This window comes from Apis laboriosa, unplaced genomic scaffold (genome assembly GCF_014066325.1).
Source record: "Apis laboriosa isolate Shangri-la unplaced genomic scaffold, ASM1406632v1 scaffold68_cov148, whole genome shotgun sequence".
Taxonomy (NCBI): domain Eukaryota; kingdom Metazoa; phylum Arthropoda; class Insecta; order Hymenoptera; family Apidae; genus Apis; species Apis laboriosa.
Window position 1 is genome coordinate 4,811,867 of NW_025224135.1, and position 23,263 is coordinate 4,835,129.

The 23,263-nt window shown below is 21.3% G+C and overlaps 6 protein-coding genes across 6 annotated transcripts; 3 read left to right on the forward strand and 3 right to left on the reverse strand.

The window, feature by feature from the left end:
• Positions 1-753: 753 nt before the first annotated feature.
• Positions 754-3,619, reverse strand: LOC122718819 (UDP-galactose transporter senju). Its single transcript, XM_043944167.1, has 6 exons — positions 3,422-3,619; positions 2,992-3,106; positions 2,874-2,920; positions 1,786-1,925; positions 1,550-1,705; positions 754-1,379 (listed from the first exon to the last, which is right to left on the reverse strand). Exons 1-6 carry the CDS (start codon positions 3,507-3,509, stop codon positions 906-908), a joined length of 1,020 nt encoding a protein of 339 aa, XP_043800102.1. The 5' UTR covers positions 3,510-3,619; the 3' UTR covers positions 754-905.
• Positions 3,620-4,530: 911 nt separating this feature from the next.
• LOC122718692 (TBC1 domain family member 23) lies at positions 4,531-9,794 on the reverse strand. The gene is made up of 9 exons (XM_043943952.1): positions 9,427-9,794; positions 8,618-8,838; positions 8,186-8,390; positions 7,572-7,808; positions 7,085-7,460; positions 6,807-7,020; positions 6,418-6,729; positions 6,078-6,210; positions 4,531-5,956 (listed from the first exon to the last, which is right to left on the reverse strand). The coding sequence occupies exons 1-9, from the start codon at positions 9,453-9,455 to the stop codon at positions 5,683-5,685; spliced, it is 2,001 nt and encodes a 666-aa protein (XP_043799887.1). The 5' UTR covers positions 9,456-9,794; the 3' UTR covers positions 4,531-5,682.
• A 485-nt stretch (positions 9,795-10,279) lies between these two features.
• On the forward strand, positions 10,280-13,428 carry LOC122718778 (mitochondrial import receptor subunit TOM70). The gene is made up of 8 exons (XM_043944099.1): positions 10,280-10,672; positions 10,887-11,060; positions 11,164-11,371; positions 11,446-11,587; positions 11,733-12,084; positions 12,224-12,448; positions 12,518-12,738; positions 12,863-13,428. The coding sequence occupies exons 1-8, from the start codon at positions 10,433-10,435 to the stop codon at positions 13,029-13,031; spliced, it is 1,731 nt and encodes a 576-aa protein (XP_043800034.1). The 5' UTR covers positions 10,280-10,432; the 3' UTR covers positions 13,032-13,428.
• A 482-nt stretch (positions 13,429-13,910) lies between these two features.
• LOC122718654 (UDP-N-acetylglucosamine--dolichyl-phosphate N-acetylglucosaminephosphotransferase) lies at positions 13,911-19,553 on the reverse strand. Its single transcript, XM_043943877.1, has 7 exons — positions 19,200-19,553; positions 18,983-19,097; positions 18,454-18,899; positions 15,173-15,361; positions 15,030-15,100; positions 14,774-14,937; positions 13,911-14,135 (listed from the first exon to the last, which is right to left on the reverse strand). Exons 1-7 carry the CDS (start codon positions 19,376-19,378, stop codon positions 14,070-14,072), a joined length of 1,230 nt encoding a protein of 409 aa, XP_043799812.1. The 5' UTR covers positions 19,379-19,553; the 3' UTR covers positions 13,911-14,069.
• LOC122718653 (beta-1,4-mannosyl-glycoprotein 4-beta-N-acetylglucosaminyltransferase) lies at positions 15,952-18,354 on the forward strand. Its single transcript, XM_043943876.1, has 3 exons — positions 15,952-16,340; positions 16,725-16,964; positions 17,070-18,354. Exons 2-3 carry the CDS (start codon positions 16,806-16,808, stop codon positions 18,195-18,197), a joined length of 1,287 nt encoding a protein of 428 aa, XP_043799811.1. The 5' UTR covers positions 15,952-16,340; positions 16,725-16,805; the 3' UTR covers positions 18,198-18,354.
• A 348-nt stretch (positions 19,554-19,901) lies between the features above and the next one.
• On the forward strand, positions 19,902-22,626 carry LOC122718801 (E3 ubiquitin-protein ligase RNF14-like). Its single transcript, XM_043944140.1, has 5 exons — positions 19,902-19,950; positions 20,332-21,207; positions 21,351-21,579; positions 21,687-21,859; positions 21,970-22,626. Exons 2-5 carry the CDS (start codon positions 20,332-20,334, stop codon positions 22,210-22,212), a joined length of 1,521 nt encoding a protein of 506 aa, XP_043800075.1. The 5' UTR covers positions 19,902-19,950; the 3' UTR covers positions 22,213-22,626.
• Positions 22,627-23,263: the final 637 nt, after the last annotated feature.

Consider the following 23,263-nt stretch of genomic DNA (forward strand, 5'->3'; position numbering starts at 1 on the left):
TTTCTTTTTTCTTAATTTCAAATTAATTTTGTATAAAAATGTTATTTATTAAATTTCATATTTTAGTGCTTTAAATTGAAAATATCATTTTAAATTATTAATCATAATAAATTATTATTTTTTATTATTTCATTATTATTTTATATTATACCTTTAATAATATGTTTTCAAATCATTTATCAACAATCGCATATTGATATATCATTTATTAAATTAAAATAGGGAAATGTATTTCATATTTTAATAAATTTTCACAAAAGAAAAATATAAAAAATATTTTATAAGTTCAAAATATTTATATTAATAATTTATATAAAACTTTTTTTATAAAATTGTTCTTCATTATCAACTATATAAATAAATATACAAATATATCTATTCCAATATATTATACTTATTCTACACATTCACATAAAATTTTAATATAATTTAATATCAATAATTTTGAATACACAAAATAAATTGAAAATATATATCAATAAATAATGATAAACAACTTATTATGATTTAAAAANAATACAATTAAATTTATTAAAAATATTTACTGTATTAACAAATTTTTTTTAATTCTATAATTAAAATTTTAATAAAATCATTATATTTTGCTAAAATTTTTTACTAAAAATCATTATGTAATGATCAAAATGATTCCAATAATAAGTTTTCATTTTCTATATAATATAAATATTTAAAAAACAATATAATAAATAATATAAAAATCTATAATGAAATTATCCTTGTTTAAATAACTATCTAAATGTATTATTTACGTTTACTTATATATATATATATATATATATATATTATGACACAATACAATATGCATTGTATAACGAAGATATAAATAGATTTGCATCAGATAAAATTGATGTACAAAGTTAGCGAAATTTTTTAATTTACTTCTACTAAATTAAATTATCAGCCTTCATTCGTTCTTTGGTCCGAATATTTTGTACTGGATTTTGTGAATACAATATTACTGCATAACTCACTGTAGCAATAGAAAGTGCTGTATTTAAATGAATAGGAATATTAAATATTAACCAGCATAGAACTGCTGTAAATATAAGTTCTAATGCACTGGCAAAAGTTTTTAAAATAGAGTTTAAGTTTTTCAAAAAAAAACTTGTAATAATCCCGATTGCTGTATTGTTTAACATTATTATAATGATTTTTGGTTGCATAAATATACTAAAATCAGCATTATTTAATATTCCAGAGATATTATTTTCCGATATAAAGAATAAAATAAAAACTATAAGATTGCAAAAAATACTATCAATGTACATAAACACATTTTGTATAAAAATATTGATATTTGCTCCTTGCTCTTTAAGTAAATATTCATTGTAAACTCCAGCTAAACAGGAGCAAATTGTCTGAAAAAAATTTAAAGATTATTTAATTTTAATTTATATAAATTATTATTATTCGTAATTTAATTATTTTATGATATAAAAAAATAAAAAAATTTAAATATCAAATTTTTTAATTATTTAAATTTTAAAAGTTTCTAAATTAAAATATTTTTTAATAACACAATATGTACCTGTACAAATACTAAAATTATGTTACTATTTAAATTAAATTTGGTATTAAATATATTAACATTAAATTTTAAGTCCATATGTTTTACCATACATCCAATAGTTAATAATACTAATGATAACCATTGTTTTAATGATAATTTTTTATTAAAAACAACCTAAAAAAAAATAATATTTTTAAGAATGTTGTTTGTAGTTTAGTCTATTAATCTATACAAGAAAAGATTTTAATATCTACCTGAAAAATAACTCCAGTCATAACAACACGAAATTGCAACAGAACATAATATGTTGTTGGATCAAATACAGATAAGTTGATAAATGCCAAATTATTATATAAACAATATAAAAATGATGGTATCATATATAGCAATAGCACTAAAATAAAAGAATTATTATTGGTATTAAATTTATGATTTTAATAAGAATGTTTATATTGCTTTTTATAAAAACATTTTTATAGTATAATTTTTGTATGTAATATTTTAATAAAAATATAATTTTTACAAATATAAAGATAAAGAAAAATTTTATAAAAATAATAATTTGTACTACAATGAAAAAATTTATTTAAATTAAAAATTTTAATTAAATTTTTTTTTAAATAAAAAATTTAGTCATTAAATTTCATATTACAATAAAATAAAATTATTCATATGAACTAACAATTTTTCAAATACACACAACCATAAATTTTATATTGCAGCAAAAAATAATTTTTATAAATTAATAATTTTAATTTATATAGTTTCTTCAATTATATAAATACACAATATATATATATATATAAATAACAAAAAAAAATATAGAAATTATTTTAATTAATGTAAAAATGATTCTATTTAAAATATTTCTTACAATATTATAACAAAAATTCTTAAATTTTGACTTTTAGAACTAAGCAAATCAAGTTTTATTAAGAAATAAGTTTTAGTAAGAAATAAAAAATTTAATTATAAAAATAATAATATATTAAGAATTTATTATTGAAAAAATGAATAATTTGAAATAACTTAATCTTCATACATTGAATTTATTAAATCTTTGCTAATTTTAAAAAATTATAGGATATTTGAATCAATTATTTATATTATGTTTAAATAATATAATAATTTATATAATATATAATTATATTATATAATTATTTATTTATTATTATTTAAATAATTTTAAATAACATGATATAATCATTTTGAATTATTAAACCATTATATATTATTATATACATATATATAATTTATAAATTACCTGTTTATTAGTTCATAATTTTTGTATAATTAAACTTAATTATTTCAATTTTAAATCTCTAAATATATATATTTTTACCTTTCTTATTTCCTGTTACTTCTTGGTATAAACTTGTAAAACTATTGCTAAAAATGAAATGATTAAATTTTTAAATATTTAGGAATTTAAATGAATAAAATTTAATTTTTTGACTTACTCTTTACAATATAATATTGTACAAATAAATAATTTTAATACTTCTGTCATCAATACTACCATAACAATATTGTATTCATAGTGACCATCTCTTTGAGACCAAGTTACAATAATACCTATAATGATAATTTTACAATTAATTTGTATATTAAAAATATATTATATAATTTGAAAAAATAAATTTGGAATAGAAATTTTTATAGAAATTTAGTAATTAAATCAAATTATTATAAATAATAATATGTATTTAAAATCGATAAAATCATACATACTTTATTAATAATTAAACATAAGTTCATATTAATTTCTTTTTATATTATTATAATTTTTATTTATCATTTATAATATTTGTAATATTTGTTTAATACATACTAACAAGGAAATTAAATAAAAAGAAATAAAAATAGAAAAACTTAACCATACTTGTGTACCTTGATTCACAAAAAGGGCCATGTATGAAATAAAAATGATAGGACTCCATCTTCCCGGGAATAATTCCCCCCAATTGATGGTTCCCATTACAAACCGTTTTATGTGATATTATTACATTAAAAGCATTCGTATAATATATATATATATATTGATATAATTGCTTCTTTAACAAGACGTAATATGAACTGATAATACGAATCACATTCTATGCTGTTAAATATTATCATATATCATTATCAAAAAATTTGTTTACTTAAAAGATAACGTCTTATATTTAATTAAAAATTTCCATTTCCAAATTTCAATATTTCATTACTTTTAATTTTTTTTTTATTTAATAATTATTAATTATATTAATCTAAGAATAAAATGTAATTTATTTAATTAATTTCATATCTTTTATTAAATTAATAAAATTAATGTATTAATAAATTAAAATTAAAAATCTGTTTTTTTTTAAATTTAAAAAAAATTGATTTTTTTTTATAAAATTTAAAATAACTTTATATAAATAATGTTAATATAAAATAGAATTAAAACATTTAAAACATAACAAGGTTATTATTTTTTATAATATATAAGAATAAATATAACTACATGTTTTATTTTTATAATTTTTTGAAAATACATAAGGTTTAAACTTATTCTTGATTTTACATAAAATTTATTTACACATGGAACAAAAAATTTGTATTTAAAAAATGCTTTACAATATACTATAATTTATTAAAATTTTATGATCTTTTTTATAACTATTTTGTTATTTTATTATTCATTTTTAGCTTTTTATTCGCTGTGGAAGCATATAAATAGAAAAAGTTTCTATCATACATAGAATTTATTATACATATGTACCATGAAATATGTTACAGATCACTATTATTACAAATATTAACAATGCTGATATCTACAAGATTGAATGTTCAGATATAATTTTATTAAGTATATGTTAAATTATATTTTTTTATAATTTTTAAACATAAAAACGATTTATAAATAATTTTTTTTACTTTAGAATAATAAAATAAGAATCAAAATAAATGTTATAATTTATAAATAATTATAAATAATAAGTATTGTAAATAATAAATAGTCTGGATTGCGAAATGGCAGCAGAATTATGTTTATAAAAACTCATGAAATTTTTAAACATGATTATCAGCATAGTTTTAATAGAAGATTGAAAAAAATTGAAAAAGTCATTACTTAATCTTTTAAATATAAATTCCAGAAAAAGACAAGTTACTCACTATGAAAAATTTTTGTATGAATTATAGATACATATTTTCGAAAGATCAAAAATCGTAAATTTTAAAAATTCTTCAAAATCAGGCAGTGTAATAATGTATGCCTGTAAAAGTGATATAACTATGTTTACTTTTCAATATACTTTGTACCTTTTGTAAATATTTTTTAAAGACATTTACTGCTGACTATATACTACAAAATGTAAATATTATAACCATTTCTCGAATCGTATATTATGTTAGGACCAACTATAACATACAGATGTTATATAGAAATATATAGAAATATATAATGCATAAAATGACAGATTATATTATAATTCATAATTTTTTTTCTGTCAAAAAAAAAAAAAATTAATTATTTAATATTCGTAAATATCAATGTCGAATCATATTTAAAAAAAAACAATAATTTGGTTCATGGCACTCAATCTTCAGTTACATTCCATTATAGGTAATTATATCAATGATTTGCAGAGTCCATTACCTCTCCTATTCAGTTTCATAAGGCCACTGTTTAGCCATAATATAATAAAGCCATAATAAAGTATATACTAAATAATAAAGTAAATACTAAATTGAATATTATTAATATTGATATGATATTATTACAAAAAGAAATGCCAAAAATGCTGTTTCATGTAAATGAAATATTTCTGAAAGAATGTAAAGAAAGACTATGAGCGCAAATATAATTATTAAAAGTAATGACTTAGTAAAATCACCAAAATCTTAGAATCCAAGTACGAACCGTATTAGCCATCTTATCGATGATACATTGTGTTAATTTCATATATGAAACACTCAGGTTATTCTTAAAATCTTTTTTTTTTAAATCATACTAATAGAAGTATTCTATAATTATATATTATTTAATTATACAATATTTGTAGTACCATTTAGTTAAGAAAATTGTAATCAATTAACAAATAAAAAAATGTCAACTCTCTTTAGTCCATAAAACTGATTTAAAACGAATAAATTTAATTATATGTAATTTCGCATACTTAACATCAATTTGATGTTTTCAATTGTTTTAAAATCTGTTGCGTAATTAATTTAGTAGCCTCACTCGCGTTAGGAATAAGAAATTTATCCATATCTGAAATAACTGTATCATTATATTGCGTTGTACCATATTTAAATGTAATCAAATCTGAATGTCTCTTTCTAGATGTTATTTTGACAATACTCGTTAATGGACGTTTCACAATTACATGCGCTGCACCTTTCCTTTCTTGTATTTCTCGAAGTACTATGAGATAAGTATCGGTAACCAAAAGTATACTGAAAAAAAAAGATATGTTAATATAAATAATATTAATAACATAATTTAAAATATAATATTAATAAATAATAAATGATGCTAAGTAATAAAATACTATTAAAATATGATTAAAATATTTACCTATCACAGAGATCTCCGTTAACTTTCACTTCTTGACATTTAAAGGAATGTAATAATTTTGGATCTTTCATCCACTGTTGAATAGATACAACTTCAATAGGTTCTTCACTTTCATTATTTGTCATTGTCATATCTATAAAGAATCATATCTAATAAATTATTACATATAATAATAAATAAATGTTTACATAATACAAAAAAAATATTAAATTAGATAATGCAAAAATATCTTAATTAAATTCAGAATCTTATATAAACATTTATCATAATAAAAAACTATTATAAAAAAAACAAAAAAAAAACTTAAGATATTGATACTTAATCTGAATACCAAACATACCTAATTCTTGATCATCGTCTATACTAAATACTGGAGCCGTTTTTTTCTGACGTTTGACATAATCTAATTCTTTGCCATTTCTATTTTCCATATTATTATGAACGCTTGCAGATGGATTAACAATGTAATCAAATAATTTTCCTTTTACTTTTTTGATTTTTCCAAAAAAGTCAGAATTATTATTTTTAACTTTGGCAGGGCTTGTTTCATTTGAATTTGTTTCCGAAATATTAGCACTACACACTAAACAATATTGTGAATTATGATCGACAAGACTAGAAACTACTTCGTCACCAAAATATTCGTGTATAGCTATAATGAAATAATCTTTCATAAATTAATTATTTTACAACAAATTTTAAAATTGGAATAAAATATAAGATAATTACCTTGATATCCTGATGTAATCATACTAACATATTGAGTATGTTTTTGTAAAAAAGATGCAACCACCATATGCGTATAACGATCTTCTTCTTGTCTACCACTTCCCAAAAAGCAAAGATGTTCACCACCAGCTTGTGATCCAACAGCTAATGCTTGTCGTTGTGCCTGCAATAATCCTTGTACAGCAGTAGCAAAAGCAGCAGGTTCTTGCAGCATCTAAAATAACATTTATAAATCATAAGATTACATTAATAATTAAAAAATATAAAAATAAACATACCAAATTACAATCTAAATGAAATGCAGTTGGCAGATGCCCTGCATTATACTGTTCAGCAGGTCTACAATCTACTAAAAAAAATCTAACAGATTCAACAGAGGTATTAGGTGTGGACGGATTCTCAATTGAATTCTCAACTAATTCTTGAGCTGATACAGGTAAACAAAGTGCATGTGATATACATTTTTCATCGAAATTATCACCAAACATAATAGGATATAAATCTTGTTTAAATGATGATGGTGTTTTCATTGCATAATACTGTGCCAATGAACAAAAATCTGTCACATCTTCTGCTTCTAATGCACAAGGCATAGCAGCAATGGCATCTATTATACTCTGCTTATCATTATCTGTCATACTTAAGATTTGCTCCCTATAATATATATACATAGTAAATAATTTAAAATAATTTTATTTTTTTACTTTAATATTGCTATATATAATATTAGCACAATTGAAAAAAGATAAATTTTGTAATTCTTACCTAGCATTAATTACCATAATAAGTGAAAGAAATAACATGAAAAATGGATCAGCTTGCATAAAATATAAATCCCACATTGTACAAACAGCTGGCAATGAACATACTCCAGCAAATAAAGTTGTTACCCATCCTTTTGTATATTGATCAGGAGATACCCTTTTTGTATCCAAGAAAGAACATAATTCTGGTTCATGATAAAGTAATAATAATCTTAACACTGAACTATATGTTTCACCTCTGGAAAAATATAAAATATCTTTAAGAAAGATAATTGTACTAATATAAATTTAAATATAACAAATTGCTAACTACTAGTCTTATTCTAATATTCTATTTTTTGTTGGAATGCAAATAATTGATTATTAAAAAAATTAATACATTCCATGATAATTAATTTTCATTTTCAATTACTTTTTATCATATTGTTTAAAAATTGTTTCTGTTAAAAATCTTTTTCTTATATTTATTTTTTTCATTAAACAATTACATTAATTTTCGATAAATAATTTGATAATTTAATAAATAAAGTTAATATTTTCAAATCAATTATTCATTAATCAGATTAAAAAGGATGAAAGTTCATAATATTTTTTATTAATTATATAATACTGTACCTAGGAATATAAAAGTCTATTATTGCTTCAAATAAATTATATGTTGCACTTCGTGGAAGTTTTAATGCTACTAAAGGACCCAATAATTCTATCCAACCATTTCCTCTTTTATATTGTTTCCCTTTACTCTTACAATAAAATGTTAAAATAGATTCTAAATCAGAAACAACAGAAACTTTGTCTTCATCATCATTTCCTAATTTTGCTGCAATGAAAATGCATATTTTTAAAATTATAGCTTGAAATATATTAATTGATTTGTTGACTAATTTATTCTCATATTATCTTATATTATTTTTCCAACATATTTGCTTAAAATTATAATATAAAATAAATTTCAACTTAAAGTAAATTGAATACTTATTATAATAGTAAAATTTATATTTATATATATGTATAAATTAATTATAATATATTATTTAAACAACTTACCAACTAATTGCTGACAATCATCACGTATAATATTTTGTTCTGGTAAATCAAAAACTTCATTAAACTGATTTAATTGATTACCCCGATCAATAACATCTAAACAAGCTTGCCATACATCAGGTCTTAAATTTATAGGAACAGACCTTCCTTTACAAATTGCGTATATATCAGATGCAGATGGTGCTTCAGTATCAAGTAAAGCTGCTTCTAGTTCCAATATCCTAAATAATTATTTTTTATTAGTTCATTTTAGTAAAAAATTATTAAATTATTAATTATCATTAAATAGATATTATTAAATTATTAATTATCATTTTTATAAGAAAAATAATATATTAGAAAATAATTTCCTAAAATAAAATTATTTTTTTAAAGATTTATATAATAAATAATTAAAATTATTTTCACAAAAAATTATTTCAACTTTATATTCAAATTTTTTTATTTTATTCTTTTATTAATGCAAAAGATAATAATTTATATAGTTTTAAGATATAATTGATAAATATATGAACTAAAAAAAATAGAAATATTATTTTTTTTTTAACCTAAAAAATTAAAACAAAATTTATCATGTACACTGATAATAGAAAATTTGGAAAATTATAATATAGATTTACTTATTTTTGATACTCTATAATTTTTATGTATTTAGAAAACATAAGACAAAATAGTATACAAAATAATCGGAAAAATTTAATCGAATTAAATTGCAAAAGAATATGTCCAAATATTTTTTGATGAAACAAATGATTAAAATTCATGTTTATTAAAATTTCTTCTAGCTAAAAAAATGTTATGAAATTTACCAGGTGTTTTCATCTTCTTCTAGTGCCATTTTGATAAACGTCACACTTAAATTGTAATTTGTGAAATCGTAAATTCGATATGAATTACAATTTTCTAAAGTGCAATAAATGTTTTTGATCACTTAGCATTCTTCGTTTAATTTCATAACTTTTATTACATTTCTCATGCTTTTCGTTCTTCTTAAAATTCAACAATCTATAGATAGCACAGACAAAACTTTGCTCTTGTTGACAAACCGTTGCCATCTTTTAAATAAAATCTTACGTTAGCGTAAGAAAACTTGCTAATATTAAATAATGTTATTTTATATATATTTACTTGAATTTTATATTCAAAAACAAATGTTTTACAAAATTTCTTTATTAATAATTGATAGTATGAAATATTTTTTTAAATTTTTAATAAAAAAAATTTTTAAAAATAATAAAGAAATTATATACATTTATATAATAAGTTTTTTATATTTTATATGGTAAGATATAAAAGATGATAAGAAGTTTATATTTTATAATATTTATGGAATTCAATGACTTTTGTACTTTAAAAACTTACATCATCGATTTAATCTAATCTATTACAGACCTATTACCAAATTACATAAAATATTACAAAAAACAATCGAATATTTGTATTATTTTTTTAAATTTATATAATGTTTATATTTATATTAAAAATTATATTTATGACAAGAAAGTAAAAATTTTTAAATATAATCAATAATAAAATTATAATTTTTTTAAATTTAACGTTGTATATCATCCTTTATGTCATAAATGTAATATTATTGATAAGACCAAGCGCTAAATTCAGACAGTGGTAGAAATGTGTACTAAGCGAGTCGTTTCTCCGAGGATTCGTCTGCAAGTGATCTTAGTGATCTTTCCGCATGGTTGCTAGATTGTATATTAGTTCTCACTGTCAATTTTTGTATCGGTGAGATTAGAAAAGAAAAGTGAAATCAACAGAAATCCTTGTCATTTCAAGTCAGTGAAAAATTCGTAAAGAATGACTGGTGCAAGTGGCGCGAGCGTGACCGGTCCGCTACCAAAATGGCAACTTGCTTTAGCTGTTGCAGCGCCGGTCGCACTAGGTCTTGGTTATATGTATTATAAAAACAGCTCTAAGCCTTCTTCAAAACCTAGTCGCGGTAAATCAAAGAACTCAAAAAAAAATGGCGCACCAGCTACCGATAAACAAATATCAATCGATATTGATTGTCCTCCAAAAAGTACAATTGAAACAGAGGTTAGAAAAATTTTGACGATTATCGTTAGCAATTTATAATATATATTTCTTGAAGCATTTTCAAAAGAAAGAATTAATTTTTAATATATTAATTTTTCATTATTAAATTTTTATAAATAAATTTAAACGACAATAAATCGAATAAAAATAAAATAAATATATTATTTGCATTTTATATTTCATTTATGTAATAATCGAAGGTATATAATTGCAGACTCTACTGGAAAAAGCTCAAAGATTAAAAACTGAAGGAAATAAACAATTCAAAATAGGAAAATACGATGAAGCAATAAATCAATATAATAATGCTATTGAAATATGTCCAAAAGAGAATACAGAAGCTCTTGCTACATTTTATCAAAATAGAGCAGCTGCTTATGAACAACTGGTAAGAAGATTTTTATATTATATTTTATATAATATTTTTATATTATAATTTTATAATAAATAAATATAACTATTAGTCTGAGTGACATTAAAATATATTATAGAAAAAATATAGTAGTGTAAAAGCAGACTGTACAAAAGCTTTAGAATTAAACCCAAAATATGCCAAAGCATTATTACGCCGAGCAAGAGCAATGGAATATTGTAATGAATTAGAATCAGCTTTAGAGGATGTGACTACTGCTTGTATTTTGGAGAATTTTTCTAATCAAACTGCAATTGTAATGGCAGATAGAGTTCTAAAACAATTAGGTAAATTATACATAAGTAATATAAGATATATAATATTTAATAAAATATAAATATGAATTTTATACTTTTTTCAGGTAGACAGCATGCAATGGAATATTTGGCAAATAAAAAATTAGTTATGCCTAGTAAATATTTTATTAAAACATATATCATTACTTTCCATAAAGATCCTGTTCTTTCAAATCTTCAAGATATTAATTATAATAATTTACCTATGTAAATATTTTGAAGTTCTCTTTTCATATCATTTTTACTTTATATATTTTTTAAAATTATTATTAATTTATATAATTAAAATTTATTATTATTATATTATATAATTAAAATTTTACTTGCTTATATTTTTTAAAAATTTTTTTAGGGGTTTTGCAAAAGCTTTAAAATGTGTAAAAGAACAAGAATATGATGATGTAATACCACTCTGTACTGAAGTAATCAACAGTTCTGAACCAGATATACTGCCACACAAAATGAAAGTAGTATTGTTACGTGCTACATTTTACCTTCTATTAGGACAACATGATGCTGCACTAGAAGACTTTGGAACTATTATAAACAATTCTACTGTTTTAAAAGATATAAAAGTGCATGCCTTGATAAAAAGAGCTGCCTTATTTATGCAATTAGAAAATCCAGATAAGAGTTTCTGTGATTTTGAAACTGCTATTGAACTTGATCCTGAGTGTGGTGACATTTATCATCATAGAGGACATGTAATGACAATTTTTTATGATATAAAAAATTTTAAAAATTTTTTAAATATAATAAAGTGAAACAAAATAAAATTATATATATGTTAGTAATATTATATTATAATGTAATAATTGATAAAAATGTATCATATGATTATAGGTAAATTTACTCATGGAAAAAATAGATGAAGCCAGAGAAGATTTTAAGAAGGCTGTTGAACTGAATCCTAACTTTGGAGTAGCATATGTACAAAAGTGTTATGCAGATTATCGTTATGGAATGATGGAAAGAAGTAAAGAATTAGTAGAAGAAGCCATGAGAAATTTTGAAAATGCTTTTGAAAAATTCCCAGACTGTCCAGAATGTTATACTCTATATGCACAGGTATGAAATCAATAATTCAAAATTAGTAATAAACATAAATTTACTATATTATATTATATTATGATATAGATGTTAACGGAATTACAAGAATATCGAAAAGCTGATATTTATTTTGCTAAAGCAATTGAAAAAGATCCATGTAATGCTACAGTTTATGTACATAGAGGTTTATTACATCTACAATGGAATGGTGATGTAGATAAAGCTATTGAATATATTAATAAAGCATTAGAAATGGATGATAAGTGTGAATACGGATATGAAACTTTAGGAACGATTGAAGTTCAAAGGTAAATTGAAATTTTAAAGCACATACATATGTTCTTTTGATAAGTAAATTTAAATAAATAATAATAAGTAATAATACTTTTTATATATACTTTTCTGAACTATAATTTTTTATTTTTTTAATAGAGGAAATGTAGAGGAAGCAATGAATCTATTTGACAAGGCCTTAGCGTTAGGTCGCACAACAATGGAACTTACACATATTTTCAGTTTGAGAGATGCTGCAAAAACACGGCTCAAGATAAAAGAGAGATTAGGGTCAGATGTAATGTTAAATTTTCAAAATATTTCATAAGTTTTTATGAAGCTATTAAACATTGAAATTTCAAATAAAAATGCACGTGGTTACCAGAAATAAGAAGTGAAATTTGATATCTTCTATATGAATATAATTTTATACAAGGTTTTAATAGAAGTTCTGCAATAATCGAGACATTCATTGCTTTTACAGCTATTTATACTATATAGTTTAATGTAGTTGAAGTTATTGAACTTACATAATTTATTTGATTCGTGAAATTTGTTTTTTTTATGAGAAAAATTTCAAGTCTGAAATAAAAGTTAGTATTATAGTATGAAATTTTTTTCTAATAGTTTCTATAATAACAATTTTTTAAAATTGCATTTACAAAATATTTAGTTTATTTTTACTAGATCTAAGATTCTATTCATAATTATTCATTTTAAAATTTTATGTAATCAATTATTCACTTTTTTCATAAATTTAATACAATGCTATTTAATAATAATATTATTACATTTAAATTGCAAAAGTATCCTAAAAATTTTTTGCTGTATTTAGAAAAATATATTTTATATATATATATATATATATATATATATATATGTTATGCGATAAAAAAAAATGATTAAAAATTCGCATAATTTAATAATAATATTTGTAAAAGTTTACCATTTATTGTAATCATGAATTTAAAATTGTATTTTGTATTATTTTGTATATAAAGCTTATAATTTTTAATCAAGTTATGTATAATTTATATATAAAAATATCAATATTATTGTGTTATATTATTTCCTAAGTTATAAATTTCATTTTGTTGTAACCTAGTTCCTGATGAATTGTGATATTTGTGATTAAATACCATTAAAACTTATAAACTGGAAAAAAATATATTTTATTTATTGATATTAATAAAAAATAATATTTACATAATATATAACTGTTCATAAATGTACATTCAGAATGATTACAAAGTATAAAACTACATTTTAAAAGATTTTATGTAAAAAAATTTTTTTACATAATATACATATATTACTTCATTATAAAACAACAAAGTAATTTTGTATTTTTTAAATATGTATGTTTTTAAACTTCATAGAAGATAGAAGCAAGAGGATATCTTATAAGAAATGCTAATGAACTGCTAATAATCTGAAATAACAATAAATTTTAACACATATATTAATATATAAATAATGAAAACATAATAGAGTGCAAATTATTAAATTTCACATTTTTATGTTTTTCATATATAAATATGAAAAAATTTGATATTTCAAATAAGTAAATTAGTACTAATTGCATAGTAAATATAAAAATCATTTCTTTGCAATACTTTTATCTTTTAATTATAATTAATTTATATATTTTTATAAATATTTAAATATGTATTTACACATTTTTTTCTGTTATTTTTATTATTACAAATTTAACATTTGTATCATATTAACATATTTTTAAATTTTTACGAATAATTTCGATTTTATTTTAATAGAAGAAAGATTTGTGATTATCAATTTTGTTTTTTATTATATAAAATTTAAATTTGTAACAAAACAAAAAATATATTATATAAATATCTACATTATTTTCAAAAAAATTATATATTTTCTACAAAAAAAAAATTTTAGTTGAACATTTTAAAAAAAACACGAAATTCACGATCGTAATTTACAAAAACAATTTCTTTTACATATTTTTTTATAATTTTCTATTTTTCTTAATAATTTGCACATTTCTACGTACATATTTTCAAACTATTTATAAACTATTAACTTCTAATTTCTTACCTGAATTAGCAATAAAATTAATGTAAGTGTAGGTTCTTTCATCGGACCAGTTCTTATAAGTACATAATTAATTAATGTCAGATTATTACAAGTAATAATACCTTTATCATCTTCTTGCCATTTTATTATGTTTAATTTCCTAAATATCCATGCTATAAATTTACCTATAAAAAAAAGTTTTAAGTTTTATTTAATTTCAAATCAATTGAAAATTATAAATAATCGGAAAAAATATAATATAATATAATTCTCATACCTATAATGCCTACATCTTTTTTATTAAATACTGTAGTACTAATTTCTAATTTATCAGTTTTTTTATTATACCTATAAGTAAATTTTGTATGTAACAATTTTTAAAAATTATTATAGAAATATATATTTGATTTTAAAACTTACTTCGGCAATCTGTGTCTAGGGCATGGTATAAAATGAAACAATTGTGGCACACTATAAAGAAAATTAATTATTTGTGGAATGAAAAAAAGTAAAGTTGTTTTACTGAAATGTCCAATAATACCAACAACAGCAAATGTCATTCCAGATAAATAACAAAAAGTATCACCTACAAATACTTGTGCTGGGTACCTTAAACAAAAGAATAAAATTTTCAAAAAATTAATTTCATTATATACAAATATTTCTTATATATTATCATTCATTATTAAAGCAAAAACATTTTAACAATTGTAAAACAATAATAAAATAAATAATAAATAAAATTAAGGAAATATTCTTAATTAATTATATAGAAAATGAAAATATAAAATAAAAATGTGTTAATCCTTTTAATTGATTGAAAACGATTTTTTTTTAATTATTACAAAAGATAATAGAAAATATAAAGAATTTTATATAATTTTATATAATAATCGAATGTAAATTAAAATATAAATTAAATAGGTTAGATATACAAGCTTTTTTAAATTACTAAAAATGAAATATTTGTAATATTAAATATTTTAATAATATATTTTAATATTTTAATTTAGATATAAAATGATGATCAATTTATAAATTTTATTCTACAATTGAAGAAAAATGAATACTATTTTAAATAAAATATTCGTAAATTATACAAAAATTCATGGTTAATATATGTTTAGTTTAATATTAATTTATGCAGCTAACTTCCATTTATTATTATTATTCGTAAGTAAAAAATTTTTCATAATTAGTAGTTCATAATTAGTAGTATAAGACGCGTGCGCCTTAAGAGAAATTACAAACGCGCTTGCCAGTGAAATACAGTAAAAGAGATAGCGTAGAAGGAAGCATTTGGACGAATCGGGCGTGGTTTTTCAATTCGTTGCATTCTCGGCAGGCGGTCCAAGTATTTTAATAGAACGATGGAATATTTTTGAATAATAAATTAAATTTGCCAAGAGATGAAAATGTGGCATTATGTTGCAAATAATTCTACAATTAGTAAAATACCAAAAATTGGTTAGAAAATATTCAAAATTTCACGTTTTAAAAAAGTTGTTAATAAGCGATTGAGGCCATTTAAAATTAAATGGCACGTCGGGGAGCAGTGACATCACGATTTAAACGTCACGACGCGAAGGTATTCATATCATTATTAGCGTCAGACTTATTGTTATATTATTGTGAGTTTATATACAAATTATGTACACCTTGTATTCGTAACATCATTGGAAATTATTTACTGATTAATATTCAAAATTTCAACACAAGGTGAAAACTACATTTTATACACAAATCTTCATGTAATAGAAATTTTTCTGACATATATATATTTTTTTATTACTTTTATATTTTAAAAATGATTTTTAACTATTAATTATCATTTACGTTAAGTGTAATTGTTTACTTACTACAAAAGTGAAAAAAAAAATGTGAATTCTAATTGCTATATGATGTATCATCAGCAAATTCGAACTTCATTTCATACACATATACATATATATTTATGGATGGGCTCTTTTAGCAACAAAAATGTTATGATTAAAGTAAAATTTTTACAAGGCATAAAATGAAAGATTAATAAATTGAAACAAAAAGTAGTGCCATGCAGCCCCGTCTAGATGGGAAACTGGCTTTATTATATACATTATTAGTTCTACAAGTTCTAATTGTTATGATTTATGTTGCTACAACTCCACCTTCTGAATTAACTGTATCCACAACTCATACTTCTGTTACATTTGTGAAATTTGAAGAATCACAAGTAAGATTTAAATTATTTTATTTAATCTATTAAATCTTTTAATCTAAATTCATTTTTAGCATTTTAATTTTATTTACAATCTTGAATATTTATATTAAATTCTAGGAACCAAAAATTCAACAAACTAATTATAAAAAGTTTCCCATCTACCAGACAATCAATGAAGAAATAATATTAAATGAAATCAAGACTTTTACTTTGTTCGAAGTATACAATCATACTATTTGTTGGAAATATGGAGTTGATGAATCAAAAATGAAAGGTAGTGAAGATCTTCAAAAATGTATTTGTATACATGGGTGGCATGGTTCAGATTGTGGTCAACCAGAAGTTGTTTGGAGAGCAATTATGGCATCAAAGCAAAATGTTAAATTAAAACATCGTAAAATAGCTAGACGTATCATTCATACATTTTTTCTACATGAACATAACTCAGCAATTGCAGAAGTGATAGTAGAAGAACTATATAATGTAGTAGATCTTTTTGTAATCTGTGATTTTAGTAATGCAGAGGATAATTTCCATCATAAACTACTTAAAGGTTTATTACAACAGAAACAGAAAAAAATTTTATATATTAATATATCAACGAAGTTACACAAACCATCAAGAATATTATCTAAATATATTTGGGAAAAACTTAAGACTGTAATACGAAATTTAAAAGATGATGATATTTATATAACAACTGAACCAGAACAAATATTAAATTCCAGGGCATTAATGTTCCTCAAGGTATATAATGGATGGCCCCAACCTATTGGTTTTAGATTAAGATGGTCTGTTTATGGATTCTTTTGGCAACATCCACTTAAAACAATGATAACAGTTGGTGCATGCACAATTGGATTAATGCGTGAAGCTTATCAATCAAATTCTATCATGTTGGAACAACTGGAAGGAGATTTAAGTGAAAGAGATAGTCTAGGTCTAGTGATAGGAGATTTAAATCATTATGGAGGGTGGTACTGTTATTTATGTCAGGCACCCGCAAATATTATAACCAGTTTACATAATAAAATTAAATCTAAAGAAATTCAAATAGAAAAAACTATTGATGTACCATTCATTGAGGACCTAATAGGAAGTGGATTATGGTTAGATGGGAAAACTAATCTCCTAAGAGTCTCTAAATCTCAGGACCTCTATTTTGCGCCTGAAACAATACTTAATAATACATGGAAGTATGACTGGCTAGTAGAAAATTTTTATGCTAAGTTAGACTATTATTGACATATTAGTCACACCTGACTGTGATATTAACTCATACTCAATACTCAATGTAAACTATAATATTGTACTGAATTTATATACTAAAATAATATGTTGAATGAATTGTAAATGTTAAATGATTTATATACATATAACTTATAAAGAAAACATATAATTATTTTTTTCTTATTTAATTATATTCCTTCATATTATTATTAAATTAGATTAAAGATTTTATTATTTATATATTTATTTGCTTAATTTATATATAACTTACCAATTAAATTTTAATAATCCCAATGATGTTGAAATATATGGAAGCATGAAATATAATGAAAATTGATGTGCTTTCCAGAGATCTCCTGATAATTCTATTAGATTAAATAAAAGAATACTAATTGAAATTATTAAGCTTTGTCCAACTTCTAAACCATTTATACCAGCTAATATATTTATGGCATTTGTACAAAATACTGCTAACATCCCCATATATAAATAATAAAATATCCAGAGATCTACTGAGAAACCAAACCATGGTCTTAAGGGTTTTGGCACAATAATTAATGTAGAATTAAAATTAATATAATACACCATCAAAAGTGGTAATGAAGCAATAGTTGGTAATAATAATTTATGGCGCCACCGAAGATCCAAAACATCATCAGCAAAACCCAATAGTAACATACAACAAATTGAAAGTAAACCTGCCAAAAACTCCATAAACTGTAATTGAAATTTGTTAAATTATATCCTATTTTATTTTTAAAAAATTTATTAAAAAACTATTTATAAAAATTATTTGTTACCTCATTATGAGGAAAATTTATATCATTAAGAATATATTTTGTAAATGGTATAGGAATAAACAAAAAGAGTGTTATAAGAAAAAGACATCCAGTAACAACACCTAAGGCTTCAGGCCTGTAAATGAATTTATACATATAAATTACCTGTACTTACATTAATATCCACTAGAAGAATAGATGATGTATAAAAAATGCTATTTTTGATAAATTCACTTACACTTTTTCACCACTCTTTTTATTCATATCAATACCGTATAGGTTAGCTTTAATAAACATATTTTTTATTTTTGGGATTAAACGTATAGTTAAAAAATACATGATAATTGACATAAAAAAATTAATTAAAATTGGAAAAATAAATTTCCAAGTATCTTCATTGTATTTTACATTGAACATTTTTAAAATCTTATAAAAATATTAAACAAATCGGATTACATATAACAAACGGATGATTGACGTGGCCAATTACAAATATAATATATTATATATGTCGTTCTTTAATATATAGTGTAAATATAATAATATTTCTAAAATGATATATAAAAAGATAATAATTTAATGAATATATATTTTATTTTCAAACATACATTAAACACGTTATATTATTTAGAGGGTACTACATAGGTCACATGGTGGTACACCTACATAAGAAGGAGAAAAAATTTCACTCCGATTTGTAAAATTTTAATAACAACAAAACTAACAAAATATTTTTATTTATTTTATCTATTATTTCATTTTATAATATTTAATACTTTTATAGTATTTTGTATTAATGATAGTTCTTTTGATTTTTAGATCTTCAAAATTTTTTATGAATTATATACAATTTTAATAATGGTAAAAATTTGGTTTAAAAATGACATTTTAGTCTTATCAAATAAAATTCATACTTTGATAAAAATTTCTTTTAAATGAATATATAAATTCATTATTAAAACAAACATTTTTCTTAGAATACGATTGAGGTAATACAGTGTAACAATTTTAAACATTGTTATTATTTAAATATAATTATTTAATTTATTATTTTATTTTTAATTTTAATACATAAATTAATTATATTCTCTAATTTTTAATTAAAATTTAATATACATAAAATTCATAATAATGATTTTAATTATGTTTTAATATTGTTTAACCTAAAACTGTCAAAAATAAAATTACTTTTTTTCACAATGAAGAGTGAAATGAAAATAACATATTAAAAATTATATATACGAAAATCTATATTATTGATTAATAATGAAATTAATATATATATTATATATAATATTGTATATTGTATATAAATTTTTTATTTTTCAATGCAAACTTATTTTTTATACAATTAATTATCTAATTTATAGATGGATAGTGAAAAACAAAAAGATGAGATTATTGCATTGGAAAGTATTTATAATTCAGAAGAATTTTTATATCACAAGGAAGATGATCATTATCAATGTACTTTTATGATATTTATAAATCTTCCAGCAGATTATCATATTATATATAAGAATTCTATACAAGATGAATCTGAACAAAAGATTAAAATCTCTTACTTACCACCATTAAGACTTCATGTTTTTTTACCAAAAAATTATCCTTCTGAGTTACCACCTAAGTTTACTTTATATTCATCTTGGTTACATCTTTCATTATTAACAATATTATGTAAAAAATTGGATAAATTATGGGAGGAAAACAAAGGACAAGAGATATTATTTACATGGGTAGCTTTTTTACAAGAGACTTTAGAATTCTTAAATATACAAGACAATCTTAATATGAGTTGTGCTTATACACATTATAAAGAAGCTTTAGAAATAGCACACAATATTCATAAAAATAAAATAGATAATGTAGATAAAGAATGTAATATTGAAGATGCAAAAAATAGAACAATGAAAGAAGTTACTACCAAGCATTTAAATAAAAAAATAATAAGAAAATATTATGATAAAAGAGCTATTTTAGATTTTCCTATTGGAAGAAATCCTATACAAGCATTAATTGATTATAATGAGAAGCGTAATCAAATCGAATTCAAAAAAAATTTCTATACTTGTAAGATTTGTTTTGTGGACAAAATAGGAGAACATTGTACACAATTTTTACCTTGTGGTCATATATTTTGCAAAGATTGCATAACTGGTTATTTAGAAGTAAGAATTAAGGATGGAAATGTGCAAAATATTTATTGTCCAGAAGAAAAATGTACCTCTGAAGCAACTCCTGCTCTGGTAAATATTTCTATTTGTTTTCTTTTAAAATATTTGTTTTCTTTTAAAATAATAATAATAATAATAATAATAATTTAAAATTTTTCTTTAAAAAAATAAATTTATTATTTAATATTATCAAAATCTTATTACTCTATTTATAGATAAAAGATTTAGTAAGTTCAGAATTATTTACAAAATATGATTCTATATTACTAAATGCCACATTAGATACTATGGGCGATATAGTATATTGCCCGAGACGTAGCTGTCAATATCCAGTTAGTCGCGAACCAAATGAACAAATGGCAAATTGTCCAATTTGTCAATATGCATTTTGTGTTTATTGCAAAATGGTATATCATGGTATAGAACCATGCAAAGTTTATTCAGGTATATATCTTATTAATTTAAATTAATTTTTAATATTATTAAAATATTATTTGTGATATTTTATTTAATATTTTAAAAATCTATAAATTAATGTCTTAATTTTGCAGCTGAAATACATAAAGTGATAGCTGAATATCAAGAAGCTTCCGATGATAAGAAATTACAAATGGAACAACGTTATGGAAAAAAACAACTTCAAACTTTGGTAGAAAATGCCATGTCTGAAAATTGGATTAAAAGTAATAGTCAGAAATGTCCTAAATGCCAAGCTGCCATTGAGGTATTTAAATTTATGTATATATATATATATTTTTTATTATATATAAATATACATGTAAGTATTTATATATAATATACTAGTGCATGTTCTTTATTACAATTATTTTGCAGAAATCAGATGGTTGTAACAAAATGGTGTGTTGGCGATGCAATACATTCTTCTGTTGGTTATGTGGTATTATTCTTGATCGTAAAAAGCCATATAAACATTTTCAAGATATGAATTCTAAGTGCTATAACATGTTATATTATGGAATGCTAATTCAAGATGATAATGCAGATATTCATAATTTTCCGCCTTATCCAATTTATGAATTAGAAGATGAAGACTTCTTTGAAGACATTGTAGCATAAAAATAAAATAAAACATTATCACGTTCAAAAAATAGTAACCATTACCTGTTATTTTTTTTTTTTTTTTTTTGGTGAATATTTTGAAGATTGAGGCAGCACATAAAATGTTAATTAAAACTACGTTTGTTTAATTCTTATTTATAAAAGTATTCATGTACAAAGAAACATATAATAAATGTATATAGCAGAATTGGATAAAACATAATCCGATTAATGATTGAAAATTACGATTAATATAAAATCTAATTATTAATCGTGATTACTGATTATTAAATAATCAGTAATCATTGATTAATAAATAAGAAAGGAATAAGAAATTGCTGTAATCAATGTTCGTTATTAATTAATTATGAAATGATTACATTTTTAATTATGATTTAATTTGTACTTTTGCTGTAATAATAACACTGTGAATATTTTTTTAAAAATATATATATTTTTTACATGGAAAATCCTTAGAATAAGTTATTTATTTTTAGTATAATTTACTTTTAATATAATAATCTCACATTTCAAACATTTTATTTGATAATTTATGTTTTTGGTACATTTATCATTGTAGCATATGAAAATAATCTTTCAATAGGATTTGAAGATAGTAGTAGTATATAATATAAAATAAAAATTTTTTTTATTGAAGAATATTTGTCTAAAATAATTAAATTTCATTGTTGTGTTCTGCTATCATTTTATGTACACGTGAAATGTGATATTTCTAATTCTGTCTTGGAAATACATAAATTTGTGGTTGAAGTGTCATTAAAATCTTTGAAGCTAATGATAAGCGAATAAGATAACGATAATCATTGAACGATTTAAAAATTACTGATTAATGATTACAAATTATAGAAAGTAATTATACTAATTTATTTCAATGATGATTGATTGATTAATAATTACAGTTACTATGATTATATTAAATAATCGATTACAAAAAAATTAATTATCCAATTCTGATATATAATATATAATATAGTATATTTTCATTGTATTATATACAATAATCATATAAATATCGAATAAACTGGAAATTCCTCATAATCTTATAAAA